This window comes from Chroicocephalus ridibundus, chromosome 1 (assembly GCF_963924245.1).
Source record: "Chroicocephalus ridibundus chromosome 1, bChrRid1.1, whole genome shotgun sequence".
Taxonomy (NCBI): domain Eukaryota; kingdom Metazoa; phylum Chordata; class Aves; order Charadriiformes; family Laridae; genus Chroicocephalus; species Chroicocephalus ridibundus.
The window spans coordinates 193,046,818-193,072,595 of record NC_086284.1 but is presented as its reverse complement, the minus strand read 5'-3'; the positions used below and the strand labels follow the sequence as shown (position 1 = coordinate 193,072,595).

At 40.9% G+C, this 25,778-nt stretch overlaps 1 protein-coding gene across 4 annotated transcripts in view; it reads right to left on the bottom strand.

The window, feature by feature from the left end:
* The window catches only part of MET (MET proto-oncogene, receptor tyrosine kinase), a 93,018-nt gene that overhangs the window by 14,738 nt on the left and 52,502 nt on the right, over positions 1-25,778 (bottom strand). For all 4 annotated transcript variants that reach the window (XM_063323234.1, XM_063323232.1, XM_063323231.1 and 1 more), the window contains 7 exons: positions 23,237-23,397; positions 21,937-22,039; positions 21,593-21,729; positions 19,026-19,190; positions 18,060-18,159; positions 9,131-9,349; positions 2,053-2,199 (listed from right to left, as the gene is read on the bottom strand). In XM_063323234.1, coding sequence (XP_063179304.1) covers positions 2,053-2,199; positions 9,131-9,349; positions 18,060-18,159; positions 19,026-19,190; positions 21,593-21,729; positions 21,937-22,039; positions 23,237-23,397 — 1,032 coding nt within the window. The remainder of the gene's footprint in view (positions 1-2,052; positions 2,200-9,130; positions 9,350-18,059; positions 18,160-19,025; positions 19,191-21,592; positions 21,730-21,936; positions 22,040-23,236; positions 23,398-25,778) is intronic.

The window sequence follows — 25,778 nt, the reverse complement described above, 5'->3', positions numbered from 1 at the left end:
AAAAAAAAAAGAAAAAAAAATAGCATGATTTCAAAAGACAAGAAAGAAGTAGATTATTACTGCTAAAGTATGAGCTGATATATCCCCTATGTATTAAGTCTCGATTGATTTAAATCTTGATGCTGTACTGCGATAAGATACTGGGAATGGAGAAATTTATTATATTGGTGTATGCGAAAGCAGATCTCCATTTTTATGATGCATTACATGCCTTCAAGAGCTCTGGTAGTGACACAGCTATGTATGTGCTACACCACACACATGGCACGCACTCACACACGCCCTCTGGATAACAAGGTCACACTGCTACCAGATGTTTATTCAAAATGCTAAATTTATGCTTTTACTCAAATGGTGCAGGGAAATGTATAGGCCTATGGATATATGGGCTGAGACCTATGTTAAAAAAACTAGCCCAAATGTCTTTAATATGTGACCTTCTGGTGTAAATATGCGACCTTCTGGTGTAAATATGCTGTAACATCAAACTCTCTGTTGACAGTGTGCCTGCTTTTTAGTTCCCAAGGTCACGTGAGCCTGTCCCTTGCCAGCTTCTAGCTTGTCAACAGTTTAAAGAAACAAAACAAAACAAAAACACAATCCCAAAAATCAACAACCAAACACCAAGCAGCTAACAAGGAAAAAACTGGTTTAGGTCACACAGCACTAGCTCAGTCAGTTGGAATGCATTTGGCCATCTTTTCTCTTCCTCCCCTGGAATTCATTCCTCTGGGTACTGTAATGATGGATTTGCCCGTCAAAAGAGCAAATTTTCTTCTTCGCTGGGCAGACTGCAATTTCTGAGGCTCCTTGCCAGTAAACAAGCAGAAACCTTATTTAACCCCTTTATGTTGTGTTCTTTTCTACGTAGGAAATATATGTCATGCATATCTGTTTCTTAGAGGTTAAGGAAATATCCCATAGTAGAGCTGACTAAATGTAGTGCCAGTCCTGGTTGCATATGTAAAAATATGAACAGGTACAGAATGCAACATATGCACGAGTATTCTATGAAACTAGGCATTTACTGGACTGGGAAACAGATTTGCCAAAAAGAAGAGCTGCGTGTAATTTTACAGTTTGCCTGATACATCCAAGAAATTTAATTTGCAGTTTTCAAAGTAAATTAATATTAAACTAAATTAATATTTACTGTATTAGTAAAGCACATTAGTTATTACTATTTATTTAGACTGCGGTAGCACATAGGAATACCGTTCACGGCCCAGGATCCTATTGAGATGAATGCCATAAAGACACACTAAAAATAGAGGGTCTCTGCTCCAAAGAGCTTACATAGTGTTTGATCGTAGTCACGTTTACATGACTGGCAAAGTTTCCACTGTTTTCAGTGAATCAGCGTCCATGATCATCAAATTTCATAGTTTAAGGGTAATCCCCTTCCACTGTGATTTTCCTTTTTTATGTTTTTTTAAAAAATACAAAGATGCTGAAAGATTTCTGCCTTATTCTATGAATCAGTAGGTCAAAACTTTCTACAATTTAAATTTGCAGTAGGGCTTTGAATGACTCTAGTGAGACCACCTTTAGAACAATAATTTTAGAACTCAAACATTTGTCCTAAGTGTCTGCATCTTACAAAAAGAAGTGAAATGAAATTACAAAAAGCAGACAAAAAAATTCTTTCAGAAAGGACCTGATCCTCTTGACTGCAGCAGAATTTTTTGCTGAAAAAAGGACTTGTGAACACCGAAGTAAACCTACTCCATCACAGTTTCCCATTCTTCCCCATGTGTTTCCTCTTGTGCTTGGATTAATAACTATGATTTTATTTCTGTGCTTAGCCGAGGTCCTGCTTTGTGCCTAAAGCTCCATAAAGCCTCTGTACAAACAGGTAATAACAATGATGCTGATAATAATTCTTTTAAAAGAGTCGATATTATTTGAATTTCCATCCCAAACAAACAGGGATAGAGAGATCTCTGTAAACAAAGGCTTAGGCTTAAATTTAAAGTTTATATGCTCAATAGTGACATTGGGAATAATAATAAAAATGGTATTAATATCTCATGTGTGGTGTAGTTGCCTCACCTCTATATTTAGCTCGCTGTTGGATTTCAGGAGATCGCTGGGAACCGTACACAGAATTGATTCCGACTGCAGGAGGAGGTTTTCGCAGCTTTTATTTCCAACTTTTAGCACCTCTCCTTTAACAGCTTCTGAATCAATATAATTTCCCTTGGAAAAAAAAAATCAATTTCATATTACATAACCATCTCATAAAAGTTAAGAAGTCCTTTCATTACGTTAGAATTTTTTAAATGGAAAAACAATTGTGAAATAAAAGACTAATGCAAATTTACATTGCCCTGTCAATATGCATGTATCAGGTTTCTTCATGTAAATGGGAGTTTGACAGACAGGCCAGAGGGGGATGATAAAGTTTACAGATAAAATCTGCTGTCACTAATACTCATACAGCCCATACAGACTTCTAAAAATGTAAATGTCCGAGGGATAAATTCTGTTGGTCCTGTTCAGATTTTTGCATAATTTGCACAAGAAAGGAAGCATTATGTGACCCTGTTGTTTATACAAAACTGGCATTATATTATCCACAAAGTAAAGGCATCTCAAACATTTTGTTTTGCAAGTGGTTGTGATAGCAGGAGTGAAGCTTTCAAAAAGAACTAATTAATTATATTCATAAAAATGCACAAATCTGTTAAAATCACATTCCACAGACCAAAGAGGAACAAACCCTGGTAAAAATGACAGCATGAAAAGCACACTCCCTACTCAGAAAACCTGCTTTCGCATCCCAGACTTGGATAAAATATTATTTAAGGGGATAGAGTGCACCCTCAGCAAGTTTGCTGATGACACAAAGCTGGGAGGGGTGGATGACACACCAGAAGGCTGTGCCGCCATACCGAGAGACCTGGACAGGCTGGAGAGTTGGGCAAAGAGGAACCTTATGAAATTCAATAAGGGCAAGTGTAGGGTGCTGCACCTGGGGAGGAATAACCCCATGCACCAGTACAAGTTGGGGGCTGACCTGCTGGAGAGCAGCTCAGCTGAAAGAGACCTGGGAGTCCTGGTGGACAACAGGATGGCCATTGGCCAGCAATGTGCCCTTGTGGCCAAGAAGGCCAATGGCATCCTGGGGTGCATCAAGAAGAGTGTGGCCAGCAGGTCGAGGGAGGTCATCCTCCCCCTCTACTCTGCCTTGGTGAGGCCGCATCTGGAGTACTGTGTCCAGTTCTGGGCTCCCCGGTTCAAGAAGGACAGGGAACTGCTGGAGAGGGTGCAGCAGAGAGCTACGAGGATGATTAGGGGACTGAAACACCTCTCTTATGAAGAAAGGCTGAGGGATTTGGGTCTCTTCAGTCTGGAAAAAAGACGGCTGAGGGGGGATCTTATCAACACTTATAAATACTTAAAGGGTGGGTGTCAGGAGGATGGGGACAGGCTGTTTTCAGTGGTGCCCGGGGACAGGACAAGAGATAATGGGCACAAACTTGAGCATAGGAAGTTCCACCTAAACATGAGGAGGAACTTCTTTCCTTTGAGGGTGGCAGAGCACTGGAACAGGCTGCCCAGAGAGGTGGTGGAGTCTCCGTCTCTGGAGACATTCAAAACCCGCCTGGATGCGTTCCTGTGCAACCTGCTGTAGGTGACCCTGGTCTGGCAGGGGGTTGGACTAGATGATCTCCAGAGGTCCCTTCCAACCCTATGATTCTATGATTCTATGATTATTCCTTCTGGTATTGTCATAGTAGTGTCCAAAGGCCAAGTTCAGGATCTTTTGTGCTGAGGAGTCCATCAATATTTAAAAAGCTGCCCCACCCTGTGTACGGCTCAGCTTAAGATGAAAGAACAGGCATATAAAGGGGAGTAGAAGGGGAGCAGTGGGGAGTAACACTAATACAGGCTATTCATGTGGTCTGGATCCGGGAGTTTCTCACAAGAAGGGAGGAAGGTGTCATGGCTGACACTGCTATAAGGCCTCGTATACTGGAAAGACAAGAAGAATCCCATTATGAGTGTCAAAAATATCTTACTTTGGAATATGTCTTGGGTCTGCTGCAGAATCAAACTGAGCCCCAGGAAAATATTAATAAAAATATAGGAGAGCCAGTCCAACGTCCTCTTTTGACTGGCAAAGCCACACCCAAGGTGAATGGTTTTTAATTGCTGGCCAAAAAAGTCCATTTAGCACTCTATCTTCTGTCTACTTGGAGCCATTCTGTTTGGTGTTAATTAAATAAATATCAAAGTTTATTGCTTATTAGTGTGGAAGCTTGCTGCAGATTGTGAGCCATCCATGTTCAAATCTTTTCCTTTGAATGACGTAACTCAAAAGACTTGACTGTGGGTCTTCCATCTCTAGGATAAGTGTACTATTCTGGAGAGTGTACGTGAGTGGCCTCTGTTTCTTCTACACCAAAACTTAGAATTTTTTCTCCACCAAAACTCATACTTACCCAAGGCAAAAAAAATCATATTGACGTTTCCTAAGGTGGTCCTTAGCCAGTTACAACAAATATATTAGTTTTTACTTATAACCATTACCATTATACTACCTTTATTATATTATGGTTTCAAGTGTATTCGGTATAATATCTCAATATATTAAGAGTTTCAAAACTCTTTCAGCAGTGTTTTTTTTCTTCTAAGGACCACAGGATTTGCCTATGATTTTAAGAAAAGGAGGAAACCGACTTCTCTGAGAACCAGGAAACAATATTTTCTATTTTAAAATGTGTATTACCCCCTTTTTGCTGAGCAATGGCTTTGCATGCAAGTTGCAGAAGCTAGTTACTGGACTGAGTGGCTGTTGCAAACCAATCTGATAGACCAACTACCACACGACTTTAGAGAGATGGGAACAATCTGGGTGAAAGTCTAAAGCAGTGGAAGGACCACAAACCAAGGCATGGATTTTGAGATTGGTGTCAGCAGAATTTTTGAGGTTCCTAAGCAGAGCGGGCTGACTTGGGAAGGACTGGGAGTTTCTGCAGCTGTAGAGCTTCCACTTTAGCTTGCTCACAACTACCCAGGTTTCCATACTGCACTCTCTTGGATCAGACATTGAAACACAATTTTCTATACATTGTGGAAGAAGATTGAAAATAGAGTGACCTATAAATAGACAAGAAGAGTTCCTTAAGATTGTCTCATAAAGAATGTGTTGTTCTGGTTTAGGAATAGAGTACGCAATTTATTAAGCCTTGTCCTACTCTTAATTTTAGGGCAGATGTGCCAGAGGAGAGCCAAGATCTCAGATGCGATGTGTAACATGAAATGACAATTGCGCTACTTCTTCCTCTAGTGGAAGATTTATATTTATACATACACCCTAGTCATCCAGTGGCCCATTCCTAGGCCTCCTCTGGAAGCACGCACAGAGACCCCGCACCAGCTTGGTGCACAAGCACAACTCCAGACCTCTAGGCAGACTGAGGTAAGAAGCTGTTTCTTTCCTTATTTACTTGTTTGTTTGTTTTTTTTTTTCACAGCTAGGACACACTGGGCTGTCAACAGGCCAGCTTGCAGGTCTGGGTCAGTGGCTCTTATGGGAGGCAGCAAGTAGACTCTGTCCTCTTCAGCAGACTCAGGTCTTACAGAGAAACACCAGAATTTCTCCTGCCCTGAGAGCTTCCCATGTTGGCGGCAGAAGGGAGCACTTCTGAAGTGGTGTCTTCACAGTGTTGAAGCAGAGAAGTGCCTCAAGCCACTCTGCCATGACCCCTCTGACTGGGGCATGGTGGGCACTGAGAGACTTCAAAGAGCCACATACTTGGCAGAGGAAGACAGTGATGATGTGGGACCCTGAGAGGCTCAGGAGCGTGGAAGACAAAAGGGCTGGCACTGAAGACAAGAAGGGCTGGCATTCAGTGGCACACAGTGCCCTGACTGTGTTTTAGAAGACTTAAAGTTTTCTTGTGTGTAACATTTTCTTACAAAAACATCTTATGGTCATCAGGGGAAACCAAACAGAACCTTTCAATCAGTACCTACTGTCATTTGATGAAAGCCAAATATGTCACACTAGATTAGTTTGACTGAAAAACTTGTGATAAAGCTCCCTCCGCCCCTCTGAAACTAATTAAGAAAAAGATAAAAGAACTTTGGTTTGGTAGAACAGACTGTTCACTGAAGCAAGCTGCCATTTAATTTCATGCTGAGCTTGCTTAATTACTGCACAAAATATGATCATGAGGCATGTAAACTTGTGTGTATTTTTGAATGCGGGTATGGGACGAGGGAGAAGTGTTGCCAATATGGCTTGTAATGATCTTTTGGCTCTCGACTATAATTTCTGAAAGTCGCCTCACTGTTTTGATAGAAGCATCCCACTATAACTAATGTTATTTAGAGGAAGATGTTAAATTGGTGCTTGTTCATGCTTTGTTCTAGGAGACCAGCTTTCACTAATGTTCTTCTCCAGCTGGTTGCCAGGAAATAATCAGGACATTAGGCTTAGGTAGGTATCTGCCTCGGGTGCCATGACTACAGGTGACATCAATGCTACAAAATTGTGACACTGGTCAGTTGTCAGTGGGACAGTCCTCAGCCAGCCTTTCTCATCTGAATGGCTTCTTCCCAGCAATAAAGAGCACTAGGGGCTTGTCCTTAAGGAAGAATAAAAGGTTCAAGAGTAAAAGAAAGAAGAATGTTAAAAAACACCTAATTTTTAACCTCAGTCCCTGGGAATATTATGGAGCAAGTCCTCATGGATATTTTTCCAGGCAGAGGAAGGACAAGAACGCAACTGGGAAAAGCCAGCATAGGTTCCTAGAGTGGATTTTGCCTAAGCAGCCTGATGGCCTTCTATGAGGAGATGACTGGTTCTGTAGATGAAGGGCGAGCACTGGACGTTTACCTTGACACAGTCTCTCCTAGCACTGAAAACAAATTGGGATGATACGGACTGGACGGATGGACCGTAAAGTGGGTGAAAAACTGACTGGCCATCAGCTCAAAGGTTAGAAGTCTAACAAGTGGCATTCCTCAATGGCTGATACTGGGACCAATGCTGCTTAAAATCTTTATCAGCAACCTGGACAAAGGGACAGGATACACTGTCCTTGTGCTTTCAGATGAGATCAAATTTAGGAAAATGACTGAAATACTGGAGGACAGGATCACTGCTCAGAGTGACTGTGGCAAGCTGGAGGAGTAGGCCAGCAGGAACCTCATAAATTCAACAAAGATGGATACAAAGTCCTGCACCTCAGGTGGAATGACCCCATGCACCAGGACAGGATAGGGACCGCAGGGTAGAAAGACACTCTACAGAAAAGGACTTGTGGTCCTCATGGACCACAACGTGAAACGAGGCAGCAGCGTGCCACTGTTGTGATGAAAGCTCACCACATACTTTAGCAGCAGCAAAGCCATTAGATTGAAGGTGATTGTTTTCCTCTTGTGAGGACCTTGTGAGGCACTTGTGAGACCACATCTGGAGAACTGTGTCCAATTTTGAACCCCACAGAACAAGAGAGATACTGAGAAACTGGATGAAGTACAGCAGAGAGCCACTGAACTAGGAAGAGCTGAAGCACAGGATGCACAATCCAAGGCTAGTGAAGCTGGGTTTTTAAAGCTGTCAAATCTCCATTCTTGGAGATCTTTAAAAGTCATCTAGACAAGGCCATAGACAACCTGACCTAATTTTTAACTTAGCCCCGTTTTGAGCAAGGGGTTTAGATTACAAAGACCTCCAGAGGCTCCTTCCAATCTAAGTTATTCTATGATTCTTCTCAAATTAGTCTTCTTTCCAATTGGTTGATATGCATGACCTGGAAAATACTGGAAAACACTGCTGTCACTGCACAGAGGCACTGAGCCATGCAGCAGCTATATATTCCCAGCTCTCCATTGACCCGCACACCAGAACTCTTTCTAGCGTTTCTCCATAACTGAACAGAATTGCTCTGCATTCAGGAAGGGGTGATTGTACGGCCACAAGTTCCAAGTAGAAAAACAAAACAAAAAAATAAAAATCAGATTGATTATTCTTTGGAATTTTCCCAACACGCTTTGTGGAGACAGATCAATATTAAGAGAGTTTGACTGGAACTCAGCATGGCTGAGGCTCTGAGGTAAATCCCCTTTGCTTTCCTGCAGCTTAGGAGCTGGCCCACTGGACCATCATCTTGGAGTCAAGGACCTCAGGGCTTCAAGATTTCATGTTTGTCATAGCGGAAAAGAGTTTGGGCGTACAGAGCTATGGAGCAGCTACAAAAAGAGATGACACCAGCATTAAGGCTGAATCTCTTCTGTAAAGCATTTTAATACATTATATTCTATATAAATTATAGATATTCTATATAAATTTCATGTACATAATAATACATTCTCATAAACATCCATTATAAATTAGAAATACTGTTTCTAATTTATACTGTTCCTATTTGATGCCCTAACTCAGAAAAGCACTAGATTTCAGGAAATCGGACTCTCACAAAATTGAATTAACTTTCTCTGCAGCACTCTAGTAAAGAGCAGCCTGTGCCTGCGAGGGCCCCACATTCCTAAGAGATGTTTCTCAGTGCTGTGTAGACCATTCTCAGTCCTCCTTTAACGGGCTCTGAGCATCAACTTTGCATTTTTCATGGATCCGTAAATATTTAGGCTACAGTGGTGACTGATTCTCACGAGTGACTTTGTGCACAGGCCAGAGCTTCCCTCCGCTCTAGAGAGCCAAAGCTGCTAGGCCACTTTGTAAAGGCAACTCCATGTCTTTTGTGAGGAAGGACACAAAACCCTGTGACAGTAAGAGCTGGCACTCGTGCGCAGACCACACGCTTCAGGTTCTGGGCTGCTGGCTGCGTTTAAACCTGAACCGGTGACGCAGCTCATTGCAATCAGAAGCTGACGCAGTGTGGTCCTACAATGAGGACAAGGAAAGCCCCTCTCCTACCCCACCTGATGCCATCAACAACCACTCTGCTATATCTTTGGTTACAGCTCTGCATCTTTTAAGTGTGACAGCTGGGGGCTCGGAAGAACGCGGTACTGAACGCACTGCTCTCCGTCTCTCTCTGCCTGTGCTTCCTTAGGGCTTCCTTTATTTCATCAAAATGTCTGTTCCACACTACACTGCTGACGTGCACTTGCAAAACATTGAAAAATGTATTCGTATTTCAACACTTCTTACCTTAATTTCCAGAATGTTTTGGTTGCCTCTTGAGATGAACACTGGCTTTTCAAAATGCTTAAATACAGGATTATTTACATAATCAAAATCAAAGTACAAAGAGCTGACACCATCAAAAATAAAGAACACTTTGGTTACAAAGGGTGGTTGGAGATTGAAGGCTTTCAGTGAAGGAGTTGTACAGCAGATTATCTCTGAGCTAGAGCGGTGGCTACACGCCTGTAAGAAAGAAAGAAAGAGGTAATTGAGCAAGTACGTGCATAGGAAGTCACTGATGAACGTAACTGTTCTTTAACAATACACATATATTGAAAAAATAAACACCAGAGGTCTTGTTCTTCTTTAACCAAAGCAAAATCCTGATCAGTGCTACACAGCGTTTATTTAGAGCTGGGAGAAAAGTATAAAAACTTCATGTCAATGGTGTTTGCACTCTTGTTGAGGAAATGTTCAAGTAAACAAGCTTCCTGGCCTGATTGTTCACAGCACTTTTAAAGTAAATATTTTGCAGATAATTAATGGAAAATGATTTCCAAAGCCAAGGACCATCAGAAGGCTATCCTGATGCACTGAGCTGGACACAAAGCAGCCATAACTCAGCTTACCCGGCCTATGTCAGAGTGACTGCCACAAGGATTTCTCTTCCTTTCACACTACCAAAGCAATAGCAAGGGACCAGAGAAAAAGGCAAAAATAGGGCCAATGAATCTGACTGAAATAGTGGAAAACCAAAGTAAAGCACTGTCTACCCAGAGCATAGCTAAGCCGCCATGTTTCCAGAAAGACACTGTGGATGCTGCGAAAAATTGCTTTAAAGCCGAAACCACCATGGGATTCTGGTCCATGGAAGCTCAGCAAAGTGTATATTCTTTCAAAAAATGTACGTGTAAGGCCCCAGACACGTGGTATTCGGTGTTTAAGTACACTGGTGTAATGTTAGTCCCTCCTAGGAGTGTTGGCTGTGGGACGTGCTGTATCTCATGCCCCTTGGATCAGTGGGGATGAGATGCTTACCCCTCACTGCTGCGCAGGAGCCACCTGACAACAGGCATGAAGCCAACGCTTGCCCCTCACTCTGCTGTTACTCCTCGTGAAGGCCTGCTCTAGAGGTGCTTCCTGGGGAAAAGCTGCTGGTGCACCCCACAATTCAGAAGACCTGCCAGGGCATGCTTTGTGCATGTGAAATGTCTGGCCGGGGTTCTTCCCCCTACCCCATACTGCCTTGACACAGGACTCATGGGACAGACACGACAGACCCAGGTCCTTCCTGAAAGGATTGCTGGGTTGCAAGCAAGGGCAGCAGAGGTTTGCAGGCAGCCTGATCTGAAGCTGAGTTTAGTCTGTTTGCAGGGATATTGTGAATCCTTGCAGATGGGATTTATCCAGCCTGCATCCAGACACCTGCAGTGGAGTTAGTTGTCTAAACTGCCTTTACAGGCAACAGAAGGAAACAGGTCATCTAGAGTGGGATTCATCTGATCTGATTTAGACAACAGCTTCAATTAGATTAACGGTGCTCTAGAAGGGTCAGCTTCTCTCTCTTGACTCTGTAGGTTTCTACACGACTGATTTGATTATAACGTCAACAGCACATCCACAAGCATCGATGGGAGGCACGGTGGGTGCTGGGCAGCATCACGCAAATCACAGAGTGGCTTGTTTGCGATTGCATGGTGTTCTCCCTTCTCTGTGCCTCCCTTTCATGCTGCCTACCGCGGATATGGTTGAAGGACTTCTGGCACAGAGTTGCTTCAGCTCCATAGAAGCATTTCTCTTCCAACTGTATAAACCTTCTGTAAGTAGTTCCCTGTCCACTGTGCCCTGAGAGCGATTACACTATTTTTTTTTTTAAGATATAAATAGAGTGGCTGACATGTGCCCTGGTAAGAATGGGGCTTAGTTCCTAGTCACCATAAATCTTACATTTGTTCTACAACAAATTTCCCTAGAAAACTAACTGTTGAAGACCTGTGCTGTTGAATACCTTTGCGCATCTAGAGAAGGCCAAAAAATGTATTTTTTTCTGTTTTTTTTCATTCTTGTTACAAAATGCTGCCTGAAGGAGCTGTGAAATTAGTTTACATTTGTCTCTAATATGCTAAATTAATGCAATGTAATTTTGCTGTTTCAAATGAGTGACATAACCGTTCAACCTATATCAGTTCTATACCCTCATTAGCTTGAAAAGTAGGATTCAATTATCTATCTACAAATCAGCACTTTTTCTTATCACCACAGCAATTCATGTTTCTGTGCATAATATTGGGAAATCTTGAATCTGCCAAGGGAAACATTTTCAAGGCTCTGAAATTGAGCATTGGAGTTTTAGAGCTCTACTACAAGGGTTATGTGTCTGTGAGCTGTCAGTTTGGCACGCAGCTAAATAACTTGGTGCAGCTCTCAGTGATGCTAATGGCACTTGCACCCGTGTAACTAACAGCCCATTTAGATTCCTAGCACAAATTCAGAAATATTTGTACATCCCCCCTGACAACAAGGTAATCTGTGGGACACAAGACAAGGCAGATGTTTGCTCCATTTGCTTACGGTATTAGACTGTTCTTCCTCTTTTGAATACCTTTTTATACACCATTGACCACATCCCAGGCTTTGTTATATCACATGGATCTAGAAATTCATTTGAATCAGTATGGTAATAGTAAGATACATCATTAGTATAATGGATGATCAAGCCATACTTTTCCATGATACATGAATATCCGTAAAGATATCTATCATATTGTGTCGATTCTAAAAAAGGATTACTAAAATATATATAATTATAAACCCAAATATGTCCCAGGTAATCATTATATTTATTTGATTACTGTAAATTCATTAGACTTTTTATCTACTGTAGAGTAGTGATGTCCCTTAAATGAATAGCAGTGGTATTCATAACTTTGTTTGTGGCTATCTATTAGAATCAGATACTTTACTTTATCAGGCTGGTCTCTGAAGAGGAAGCTTTCAGAAAATGATAAAAATCTAATAATACTCTTTGGAGGGGATGCAACGTGACTGATTGGTAAGGTCAAGAAAAATCTTATTTGCAATGCCCTTATTGGTACATGATTTGACATGACATTTCTACCTTGAAATTGGTTTTAGCAATTGAAGAATATGACGGTTTAGTTTTCAAGAAATATTGGATTGAGGATCTATAAGAAAAAAACCCTAATTCAATCTATTGCCTTCTCAATTAAGATACTGCCTATCACCCAGCACCTTTAACTTTTATTTAATTAGGCTTTAAAGTACATTCACTTTAAAAGCTAAGCCTACGTTCTTCTTGAGACTATAATCTGTATCTGAAGACAATAAGGAAGAAAAGACGTAAAAATCATGGAGCATTTCACAAGCATAAGTAAATACTATACCCCAAGGGAATAATAATCCATTGCACAATGCATATGACTCATCACTTAAAGGTATGTATTCTTGTTTCATTTGTAAAATATGACCCTTGAGGTAATTAATTCAAACCTGACCTACAGAATCTGAACTTTGGTGCCCAATTCAATTTTTTTTCAACTGATAGAACAACAGGAAAAGTATGAGGGAGGATCTCTGAGCTCCAGAGGTCTCCCAGCAGCTGACCCAGATAACAGAGGGGCAGCTGGATGTGTTTTACAGGATCTGTAGCAGTCAGAAGGGAAAAAACGGCCAATTTTTCCTTTCATGAAAAGTAAAATTTTGGAGTTCCAGTGAGGAATGAAAGATGAATGAGGTTAAAGACAGACTGGGAGATTCTCCAACCGTCTTTGCCAAAGGATGATTTCTCAATAGAAAGAGATGAGAATTCAGATCTAACTTGAGGAAAGCCCATTCAGAAGGGTTTTCCATGTAGGCCTGAGAAACTGAGTAGTGACACTCAAGCAGGGTATCTTGAAGATTTTTCAGAGAACTTATTGCCTTTTGCTGCCATTTCAAGTAGTGCAATGAATGGTCCTAATGGTTCGGCAGCATTTTTTTTCTTGTTGTCTTCTTGGATGAACGCATGGGAGATGATATTTCTTGTCTATCAGATCATTGGACCAGAAGGCAGAGCAAAACCTCTCTTGCTTCGGGGTCTGAGAGACAGCCCTTTGCACAACACGACCAATACTGACTGGGAGTGTAAATTCCTCCCTGGGCTTGGGATGGTCAATGTACCTGCTAGCACCACATCCCTGGCACCCTGGTGATTTCACAGGGTGGGCTTTTCCCTGCCACTCCCTGCTGCACTCTTTCCTTGGCAGGAGATGTATGTGAGATGCAGATTCGGCACACAAAGAAAGGCCAATGGTTCCCCTTCATGAGGGAAACTCTTTGCTGGGCTTCTGTGGCAGCTTTATGGCACAGAGTAAATATAGATAGAGGATCCAACCCTGAGTGTCTTCGGATAGGTAGTCAGGAACATCTTCAATAATCACACGCTCACCATCCACAGTTTCCAGGGAATTTCTTCTATCATTATTTAATAAATCTAAGGTAGACACTTGCAGGTGAACTCTAGGCATTTTGATGAGTGTTATGAGTATAGATTGTTCACAGACTTGTAAACATTGAAGGAACTTTAGAGTATTTTAAAACTCTCCTGTAATACAGCAGGAAATGGCATCTAGCAGGGCACAATTAAGAAATCCTAAAGATCATTCAAGAGATTACTTACTGAAGAGATAATTAAAAGTCTGTGGAAAGAGATGATCTTGCATAGCTACAGGGTCAGCTGTTGAAGGTCATACATTAAAGGGTGCTTCTCCCTGATTTTGCAACCTTCCATATCTTGTGACATTCATGGTTAGAAGAGATTAAACAGTGGGAATATATATCCAAATTAGTTAATGGATGGAATATTAAAAATACTGTAGCAAAGGATCCCCGAATGACCACTTGTTCACTATTGCGGAATCAATGCAAAGTACAGGCTTTCAAAGAGAATATATTGGCCTCAAGTGCTTCAGACGCAGAAGAATCATCTAGCACGACTTATAGCAGAGGTTAGAAGCCACTTACTATGTAAACAAGCTCCTAATCAAACACCCTTCCAAACTGTGCAAGGCTTTTTTACAGGCACAATGCAAAGTGAAAGGAAGGAATGAGCTGCTTCCCGCTCCTTGCACACCTCACACAGGAACAGAGTCTGAGCAGAAATAAGATGGTTTGTGTATCCTCATGAATTATCTAGAGCTGTTGGGAATTTATGCAGCACTGCCTAAATTCATACTTTTTGTTCCTAGTCAGAACAAATGGTCAAAAGAACTCATGAAATAGAAATGAAAAAGAAACACATTGCAAGTATTGAAACATATGGTTCAATAACTCTAGAACAGTTTTTTCACTCGTTGAAATACCAAATTCGAAGAAGGCAAAAAGTATTATTTTGATAATGTTAACCCAGAATCTAATATAAACACAACTAGTATGAACACAGTATTGAATAATTTTAAGAAAATTGAAATAAATATGAAATGAAAATGATAAAGCTGAAGCAAGGTATTTTTACCTTATAGAAGAAATACTGAACTTCAAATGTGAAAGCTGAAAAGCCTCAACTTTAACGTTTCTTCTATAGGGGGCTGACATATTGCCCCCAAAACTTTTCAGTCAGTGAAACTGCATTTCTTATGGAGAGTTGTTCCAGAAAAACTCTTTTACAAGTTACTCTTGTACTGCTTGTCTCTTCCACCGGGATGGAAAGAAAGAGGCAGAGAAGAGCAAACGCCCCAGGGCATGTCAGCTGGCTCTGCTCCCAGCTTTGGGATGCAGAGCATCCCCAACGGCTCCTGCTGCTTACAGAAGTGACCCTCCACTCACACCGCGACTCCATCAGGGCTCTAGGCTACAATTAAGCCTGAGGGAGTGAATTAAGGGTCTGGGGACAGATAACTGACAGGAAAAGGTGAGACCTCTTTTAAATTGGGCACCACCAGTTTTAGGCAAATGAGAGAGGGTCTGGGAGGTGGTAGAAAGGACGAGCAGAGCTCTAGGAAACAACACTCATAGGGAGAATTTGGAGCGGTTTGGTTTGGTTTGTTTTAACTGGAAAAGAGAAAGGCTGAATCATAATGTAGTGCAAATATGTAAAATTAGCAGGAGAGACTGTTAATCTGTTGTTTGTGTCCACTGAGGGTTAAGCAAGAAGATAGCTAATTAGCAGCTAGGATTTGGGTTAATTATTAGAAAGAAGTCTTTCCAAACCACCAGGTAAGCAGGTAGAGCAGCTCTCTCCAAAGCTTGTTTAAGCAAGGTTGTGAAATTTCTTTCACAAGGAGCTTTAATAACAGCTTAGACAAATATCCGTCAGGCAATGGTCTGCGTACATTTGCTCCTGCCGCAGGGAAGCGGGCCAGGCTAGGTCTTTGTGGTCCCTCCCAGCTGTACTTTCCTTTGATGCTTTGGGATGTGTTTCATTGCTGGCTTTGGTCTTCCCAAGAGCCAGAGTTTCTGAATGCTGACAAAAGCAGCTTCTTGGAGGAGGCTGGTGAGAGAAAACTGAAAAGAAAGAGGGCTTAAATAGCAATTAAAAAATTGACTCAGTTAGCTCTTCTCTCACAAACTAAGGAAGCAAAAAGATATATAACCTCAGCTATAGGACTTCTTGATCATTTTCGTTTGTATTGTACTGTTTGTCTGGATTTGTTCTATTCAGGACCACAACCTGTATTCTCCTTTATGGAATAGCTGGTCATTGCACTGCTCTGGATCCCTGCTGGAAATAGTTCCTCATTGTTGTTTATTTTTGTAATGACTGGATGAAAGCTGTTTTTTTGGCATATCGCTCATGCATAGGGCCCAGAATCTCCAACACAGGATGGGGCAGGCTGCAGCCATAGGTATCCTCCGACAGCAATTTCCTCAGTTACACAGTACAATCTTGTTTTGCCACTTATAAATCTGCCCCTTCTCCCTAAGAACTAATATCCTTCCTTGAGAAATAAGCTGGAGGTAAAGACTAGCGGCAGAACAAATGGCAAGCAGAGCTGGGCTGCCACAGAGGCAGGGAAAGCCACCAAGTGCCAGAAGCCTTTAATTTCAATAGAGCAAAACATATTGCCTGGGCAGTGTAAAAGTATAAAACACTCTGTATTATAATCTGTTTGAGGTTATATTCTACCCTCTGTGCAGGGAGAATGAACTTGTGTACAGCTGCTTTTACACTGTGGCAGATTCTTAGAGATCGGCAGTAATAGGGGACAGATATCCTTATGGAAAAGGAGGGTCAGACCTGCCTCTTCTGTGTTGGCAAATAATCACGCACACTGCAAGGTATGAAAAGAAAAAGTGAGATAATTCTGACTGTCTAGGTCCATGTTTTTTTTCAACAGCAGGTTAAAAGGCAGGATGGCAGCAAACCACTGCTCAAAGGGAAGGTTGCTCTCCAGTGTCTGGGGGAGAGAGCAAACTCCACAGCGTTCATTGCCTGGAGCTGCCAGTCACTTTCGGACAGTGGATTTAGTTCTTTAAAGCTTCAGATCCTTTCAAATCTGTTCAAATTCTGAGGAAGTCCCAAATATTTGACAAACAAGGCATGCAGAATCAGGGCCTGAAGAGAAGCAATATTGCATATTCTTACAGGGGAAGAGAGAAAGCAAGTGAATGATCTGTACTTCAAAAGAAAGGCGGCTCAAATCCACACAAAGCAAAATCTAAAGAGATGATTTCAGCAATGATCTTTTCTTTGGAAATCTTTTGTACTTAGAAATAATCATGCCCACATTACTCAAAACCTAATAAATTTTGAATTTGGTTGATTTCACTGAAATGTTTTGCTTTCCAACTCATGTGTAAAGTGTCTTTTTGATAACATTGAACACCGTGTTTCATTGCAGGGGCACTGATTTTCAGATTAAAATCCGAACCCATTAAATTACAAGTCATGATTACATCCAGCTGAAATTCAGGTCCTGACACTCATAATATTATACAAATTAGGATCATGAAGAATATTATGACCTTGAAGCTATAAAAGACTGCAAATTTGCAGACATACCATTTAAAATGCTTTGAGCAAACCTAGGTCTAATACTTAGAATTCAGTACAGGAAATAGTGTATGATGATCATTAGAAATAAGATGAGGATATGAGCAGTAGTGTAGCATGTCATAAAGAGTGCAGGTCAATTTAGCTTCAGTTAGGCTAAACAGACCTTACAGGATGAGAAAATGTTGGAGGTGCAAGATAAATGTGTAGGCAAAAGCTTACAGGAAACAGTTCCAGTACAACTAGCCAATAAATGACAACTTTGCCTTATAAAAATTAAAGTAGAACACACGGTCATATCTGAACACCTTATTTAGATTTAGACACTGTGTATTATCAACTGAGGTAACAAAAGAAGGCTCAGATCCCTGACTAACACCCTGTTCATGCAGAGGTACCCAACTGCAAAAGCCCAAACTTCTCTTAAAACTTAGTTGCTGAACTTTGATAAGCTGGGAAAGCTTTGCCCCAAAAGGTAATTTGGCAATCAGAAATTCTTCACAATAATACTTACTTTTGATTTTACATATTTACTTTTTCTTTGATGGTTGCTCCATTTTCCTTTTATATCCACAGTCACCCTTTGAATGTATTTTCTACCTATCACAGTAGCACTTGAACTTGCCATGTAATCTGACATACCTGTATTGCATTGTTCTGTGTTTAGGCACTGAATTTGCACTGTTAAATTGCAATATAGAAATCTTGTTATCAGATACTGTAAAAGCCTTATTTCTTTGGAAGAGGTTCCTTGGAAACTGTTGTTCTACTCCCAGCTTAATTTCAAATTTGTTGTTGAGTTTTGCCTTTGCAGTGGAAACAGTTTGTGCAGAAAACACCACAATGTTGGTGGAAGCCCCAAAGTTTCAAGGCAAAAATCAAAGTATTTTAACTGAAAATTCTGTGCCATTCACCACGCGAAAATGACAAGAAAACAGATTGTCTTCTCCAAGACTGACTCACCACAGAGAAGTTCATTCCCAGTTTAGGTACAGTAATCACCATCTGAGGAAAGCACACTGAGTTCAAGTTGATTCCCTGAGCTGTGATTGTACTTCCACCACTAGGAAAAATTAAAAGAAAAAAAAAAGATGAGTAGGATAATGATACATCTGCTATGATAATCTTAATTACAAATTATATTTTAGAGTAAATGACAACATAAAACCAGAATTAGGGATATATGGGATGAATGCAAATACATAGCTCTGAGCAGTGAGATTCTTTTTCTGGGAAACAAATTCTACGCTTGCCATAACAGCTAATCAAATACAAGAAAAGAAAAATAATTTTTAAAATTGTGGTATGCCAGGATATAAAACAAATGTGTGCATTTTAAAGGAGGGCGTATGCTTGTACTTAGTATTTGCTAACTTACTTAACTTATTGCTTTCAGTGGTGCTGAAAAAGGTGTCTTTTTTACTGCTGACATTTTTTTGGCAAAGGCAGATGGCTTGGATTAGAGCTACCGAGACCATAAATATGTCACTTAAAAACACACACATACTACCATACATATATATTCATAATATTTATGTAGCACTGGATTTAGACTATTTTAAAATCCATTTGCTCTCCTGAGTACCACTGACTTGTCACATTTAATGATTTTCCTCACTAATCAGCGTAATGTCCAGACGCAGCACAGGAGACACCCTTAGCTGTACAGTAGGTATCACACAGCGGGACATCACAGGTACGCTCAGCAGCAGCTAGTAGTTAAATCACATAAAGAAAAGAGGCACCCTTCCCCCTTCTCCTTCACCTCTGAAAGGAAATGATCTGCCCTCTGCAACTGCACCATAATAGAAGCAATTGGCATGGCAGATAGAGATAAAAATGCAATTTCTTTTGATAGATTGCTGCACAGCGTAGCCATTCTTCTCTCATTCATTACTTTCCTTATTTCTCTGAGAAACTTTTACTGACCTAAGAAAAGATTTGGCTGGATGAATTTTTAAAACAACGGGGTCTTCTCTGTATGTGAAATGACCGCTTGCGTCTCGAATAGCTTCGTCGATTCCCACCCTCACGCGATATTCCTGGGGAATTCGTTGTGCCGGAGTGTAGCACTCCACAGTGCTCGCCGATATGCTGGAAGGACCAAAAAAGGCTTGTTTGTCAGCATTATAAAACTTGTACTCGGTTTGAAACACTGTCCTTTAGTGAGACCCAACCCCACCTAAGGGTCCGCTTGTAAAAAAATGTCACTGATTCCCCCACTGGATGATCATATTGCAACAAATAAGCATGGCATCGGGTAGAAACAGCACCACCACCGCTTAGGCTCAGGATTCATCTTAATTTTGTCGACTTGGACTTTGCCTGCTGGAAGATGTTTCCCCAGTGCTGGTGACAGCCACAACAGCCCCTGTGCCCTGTACAGGCAGCTTCCAGCCTGGAAAACAACAGCACACTCCAAGTTTCAGGAGAATTACTTGTTCTGCTGTAACCAAGGGATAATGTCTTTCTCTTTCAAATCCACGAGATTTACCCTGTGTAAAAAAACCCAAGAAAAGGTGATGGTGGGGGATGTCAGAGATGTCCTGCCCTGGGGCCACCTGCTGACTTGGTGATGAGGGACAGGCAAAGGGCAAACAGAAGGGAGGAGAAGGTGAAATTTCAGGAAGAGCTGGCTGAATTCAGCACACAGGCAGAGTGTCTGGGATATTCACCTCTCCCTTGCTCTCTCATGCTTGGCCCTGGAAGCCCTCCTCCTACACTGAGCTCAGCGGATGAGCGGGCAGTGGAGGGGTTGAAGGATCCTGAAGCTTGAAGTACTTGAAGCACATGAAGTGTGGCCGCAGGGAGCAGGGCACATCAGAGGTGAGGACGGCAGCTGATCAGAGAAGCAAATGTAACTCTACCAGCTGGTTTCAGTGATTTGGGCCCAACCACATCCAGGAGCCCTTCAAGTGAGGCCATTCTCAAAGCATGTGAGAGACTGTCTCCAGATTAGACAAAAGGGGCATTTGCTGCCACTTCTGAAGCTTTCCAGGAGGTGGGGTTCACCGTGTGCTGTAGGGGTTAGTGATTCATTTATATGTATCTGGAAGCTTTTTACCACCTTCAAAAGGAAAAAATAAACGCTTGATCTAGCTGTTCTCAGAACTGTGGAAAGCTGTCGGATTAGGTAGAGAAATACCTGCCCTGGGAAACTGGCAAAGACCTCTGTAGAAGTCTTCAGACAACCTGGCTGGTGAGAAAGAGGGGTGCTGGGGATGCTTACTGGATAAGGCCCAACTATGGTTCGATACCTAGAGGTCCACCTGACCAAAGCAAATGTCTGCCTCTGAACAGGCTGTCATCTCACCCCCACAGTAGGTGTCTCAAATGGATCAGATGAATCACTCCCAAAAGGTTTATATATCTGTCCCTTAGCTGACCAGCTGAGGTGATGACACCAATAAATGCCACCTTAAAGTAGACACTGAACAGAAGTTTTGAAGATCTCAGTAGTGATTAAATATCAGACTTGAATACCTAAATCCCTTTCTCGATTTAGTCAGACTTAGCTGATTTGATAAAAAGCATACAATAAATCATTTAGCAGCAAAGAATAAAATTTAGCTCTCCTGACTTTGAGTCTGACGTTAACTAATAGGCTATTGCTTCCCCATGTTCTCCACAAGTGTGATGTTTCACCACTACAACTTTACATAACCAGTAGGAGAGACTCAAAATTTAGAGGAATTGCTGGGCATCGAGCTTCTGGGACACAGCGGGCCAGATTCTGTCCTTGGTCACAGGATTTGCACTGGATTTGATGGTAGAATGGCTGCCCATAACAGAGAATCTGTGCTTGGTATTTAACATTTATACTCAGCTGGGACTGAAGGCATTTTCACACAGAGCATGTCGAAGATTCTTGACTGAGTTCCTACTGGATCCAGTACAGAGCCACAAGAAATTCTGGCTTAATCCTCAAAACAATTTTATATATACCAGGAAAAGTCCCAAAAGGATGCTGCCTCTGGTTTGGAGGCTGCTCAGTGGTAGTAGCGCAGAAGTAGCTGCTCCTCTGCATGGGATACCCATTCCCACACTGGTCAGGTTTCCACCAAACAAACCAGTAGGAAATGGTAACCTGCACCCACTGGACACTCACTGGGAGCTGCTGCATGAAGAGCAGCTCTTGCTAATACACGAGAGGGCTGAGTGTGCGGGAGTTAGGGTGACAAAGAATTATGGGAATCTGGCAGTTTCTAGTCCATTAGAAGCTGATTTGCTACTTCTCTATGCAACCTTTTAATGAGGTTAATGAAGGCATTACAGAATAAACAAGTCTTCTAGGGAACTGTACTCCCTTCTAGGAACCTTTCAGACATCCTGAAGTCAGGATGTAATCCAGAATACAATGCTTATTGCAGTGTCAATTCTCCGATACGCAACCCACGGAGAGGAGAGCAATGCATGTCTGCAGTTTTTTTCACTCCAAGACATTTTAATAAAGCCATTTAAATATTAAATGCATCACGTTTTCGTAAGTCCATTACCTTTTCAAGGTGCATGGTTTCTCACCAACAAAAATCCTTCTGGATTTTCCACTGTTTAGGTATTTTCCAGCCACAGTTAGCAATGTTCCTCCAGATTTGGGGCCGTAGGTGGGAGAGATACTTGTTATTACAGGATTCTGAGACAGGGGTGAAAATAAGAACAGTGAATTGTTAAATTATTTTCAAAATGTGAAGAGGAAGAAACTTAAAACATTTATTAGCATTTCCATGAAGTAATAATAAAGCAAACAGGAATTACCATACTGGACTGGACTCATGAGGAGTCTCCGTCCCATTAATATTGAAGCTAATTTTGACAATAAAGTTTTAATCATAGTGCTTACCACATATGAAAATGTATTGAATAGTGTTTTGCCATGTCCAACAGAAACACTACTGGATATATTAAAACTTGGATTCTTTGCAGCAGGAACTGTGCATTCCAGCCTTTGGAAAACAAGGAAAAAAGATGAGATTACATTTTTTTTCTGGCTTGATTTTTTTGTATTAAAATAGAACCAACTCAAATTCATAACAATGGAGGATCCATACTAAACAAATCATCACTCTACGCACATCAGGGACATTTCAGAAGTAACAGCCAGAAGAACTGTGGTTGTCTTCTTCAATACAAAATACAAACACTGTGGTGTTTATACTTGGCCAGAGAAAATCCTTTTAATATACCAGATAAATTTCAGAAAAAAAGAAGCATGCTAGAGAAAACAAATACTTCCCACTCAATGGCTGACTTGGTTTTTGGAATTTTCCTTTAGTGCCAAATTTTGGCAGACAACAGGATTAGAAAAAATGCATCATATACACAAGTTTGTTGCATAAATTTAAATATAACCAAAAATTAAACTTGAACTTTTGTTGATGCATATGTCAATGTATTACATTACATTTACACAGTCTCATATATGAGGTAGTCTCCTTAAATCATTTTGTTTGCATCAAGACTGTTCAGTGTAGCAGTTAGGAGAGTGCTCAATACTTCTGGAGGGTGATGTTTTTGCTGCTGTATATATGAATAGGGAAGCTGTGCCATGGTTTGCACATTGCTTTGGCAGTAGATAGTCATATGCCTTGAACTGAGAGAGGATATTAATTGAACTTCCTATTTTTTCAAGATAACAACAGAATAACCTCTGTCTTAAACATAAGCCATTATCCCGCTGTCTCAAAGACATATTTCTGAGGAGGAGGAGGAGAAGTGCAGCTGAGGGTCATAAGCCTCTGGATGACGAAATACCTGCATCTTCTCACATTACTCTCCAGCAGCTTCACAGATCAGGAAGACGGAGGTGACACAACTGAGCCCAGCAGGATCCTGGCCAAAGGAACCTGCCCCCTTTTCAAACCTTTGAATAGTTTCATTCTTGCCAGCTCCCACAGATGTTGAACAGCATTTTGCAGACAAACCAGAAAAAGCTGCTACAGGAGCTATCGTTATTAACATTTATTTGATTTCCATTTTGAGCACTTTTTTCCTGGGGAGCTGATCAAACCAAGGGATTGCTTCCTGTTTGAAATTTCAGAATCGGAGATGACACTTACAGACCGAGTGTTTATATCATAAAAAAATCCATACCCCATAAAGAACATCTGTATAAAGGGAAACTCATATTTTATGTTTCTTACTTGTTTTTGTTGCTAGATCTTGCTTCCAGAGCACAAATTTGTCCTCCGATGTGGACTACTGTATTTTTTAATTCAAATCTATGATTTTTGCTGAATCCAAAGTCCCATCCGCACAGTGTAAGTTTTGTCCCACCTTCTAAGGGAGCGCTGTTTGGAAGAATCTGTTGAAAAAAATATTGTGTTAGTTACATCAGGTTTTCTTGAACTTCAAATGGACTTAAAGAATGTGCAAAGGTATAATTTTAGAAAAGCATTTCTTCTGGTAGACTATGTCCTACCATTCATCTTAATTGTTCTTCACCTTTCATTTGTCACATTATGAGCTTTCTCTGACAGTAGCAATAAATAACAAAACCTATACTAGAAAGCTTTGAAGGATAGTGTTTAGGGGCACTGAACAAGCTGTGCATTGTAATAGTCTTTTAAATCCTGCCGTTCTTGTCTTGCACATCTTATTTCTGGCATGTTAAACATACAATGTACTTATTTTGTTAGAAGCTGAATGCTGAACACAAAAGAGCCCCAAAATGACCATTTTTTTGTCAGCTTGATGAAAGTCAGGTTCAGAGTGAAGTAGCTTCAAAGACACCAAAATCCGATATCGTGTTGGCTGTGATAAAGTTAATGTGACTTCTGCTATTCTTTCCTTAAATCTTTTACATTTGGTCACCTCTAATTCCGAGTTAAAAAAAACCCTACCCCTCAGAAACACACAGACAATCTACAAAGGAAATGCTTTTTTTTCTACATATTGTAAATTGTCCTGTAAAATATAACAATGGTGGGAAAAATGTAGGAACACTATAGAAGTCTTACAAAACTCAGTAAAAGTACTGGTCAGTTCTGCCAGTAAAAAAAAAAAAAAAAAAAGACATTGGTTCAGGGTTTATGGAGACTTTTAACAATACTGCATAATTTTGCAAACTTACCAGTACCACTGGACAAACAGAAAATGAAAGACTGAATTCATACTTGTGGTCATAGTGCCTAAATGTCTCGGACTTAATGCTTTACTGATAGTAATTTTGCCCCTAAAATGCAATACAGCTGTGCTTTTCAAATGACCCGACTTCATTTTCAAGCTGAAAGGAAAATGTTTGAGAGATACTTGGCTATTATTTCATCTGGAAATCCAGTAAGACAGCACATTTCTTTTCAACTCTCTCGTAGCTATACTTCAAGACTCTCATAAATGAACTATTGTAGATAGAAAGGCAGATGAAGAGTACTTCAAAAGAATTATACCATATATTCTATATGGGGAAATTTACTGCCCCCATCAGAAACCAGACAAAGAGTCTGATCTAAAATGCACTGAAGCCAGTAGGAATCTTTCCCATTTTAATGAGCTCAGAATCAGCTCTCAATGACCAAAGAACAGGGAACCTATACAGGAACAGTACTTTTGCACATATCTCATAAAAAAGGAGTGATGCTCATACAGCCCCCTGACACACAACACTGCAGCTAAGAGCGTGGAACAGTGCTGTGGAGACTCCTATGGAGTCTGTGCTATTCCCAAGTTTAACTTTCCCTTATTTCTTTGGGGTTTTTTTCCTTTGAAATCTGGATTGACTTCAGATCCTAGTTTTCCACTTTACTTAGTATCTCAGCACACTATTTTTGGAGTAACAAAACCCCAGCAGAAACTGGAATTGCTCTGTGGGGGTACAGGATGTCTCATGTTTTGTACAATAATGCATTGACGTGTGGCATTTGCAGAGTCTGAAATGTAATCCATAAGTTAGCAAAATAAGGGCGTTAAAATCAGGCTTCACAAAGCCATACAGAATAAAAACTGAAGGCACTTAACTGGTTTTGAGTGATCTTATCTGCCAAAAGAGACTTGTGATAGCAACCCATGTGCCTGCACTGAGGGAGAGTGAAAGTATTTACTGCATTCTGCCAGCAAATTTAGGAGGCAAGACTTCTAAGTAGATAGCAAAAAATAAACTAAATCTTATACTTTTTATTTAAGTTCTGCAGAAATCCCCCCGGACTGTTTGCATTCATTTCTTTACTTTTTTTTCCCTTGTTCCATACGATGAAACCACTGAAAGTCAAATGTGGTTTTGCAGACTTTTTCTTGGGAGAGTAGCCAGGAATGAATAGTGAACCTCCTGGACTTTCAGCTGAGGTATACGTAGGCATCGTCTGTGTGCTTACATCACACAGGTGGTAACAGAAAGTAAGCAAAACCCAAATCAGTTCTAAATGCTAAGAAATTTAGGATTCAAAAGCTCTCTATAGCAAGGAAGCTACACTGATAAGATGGAGTAAGTCCCGCTGCGAGGCGTGATGTCCTGCTTCTCCCTGCTGCTCTCTGGACTTTGGGTTAAGGGAGAGAAAGTTAACTTTTCCTTTTTGGAAAACTGTAAAGTATCGTTTTTTCTTTTGTTTATGTTGACAGCCATTATGCTAATATCCACTCACATACCTTATAAATTGTTAGAAGAAACTATCTATTTATTAAAGTTTCAACGGCCCATTCATTTTAATTAAGCGGCAAGAACATGTACAGGCCACATGTGAAATTTCCAGC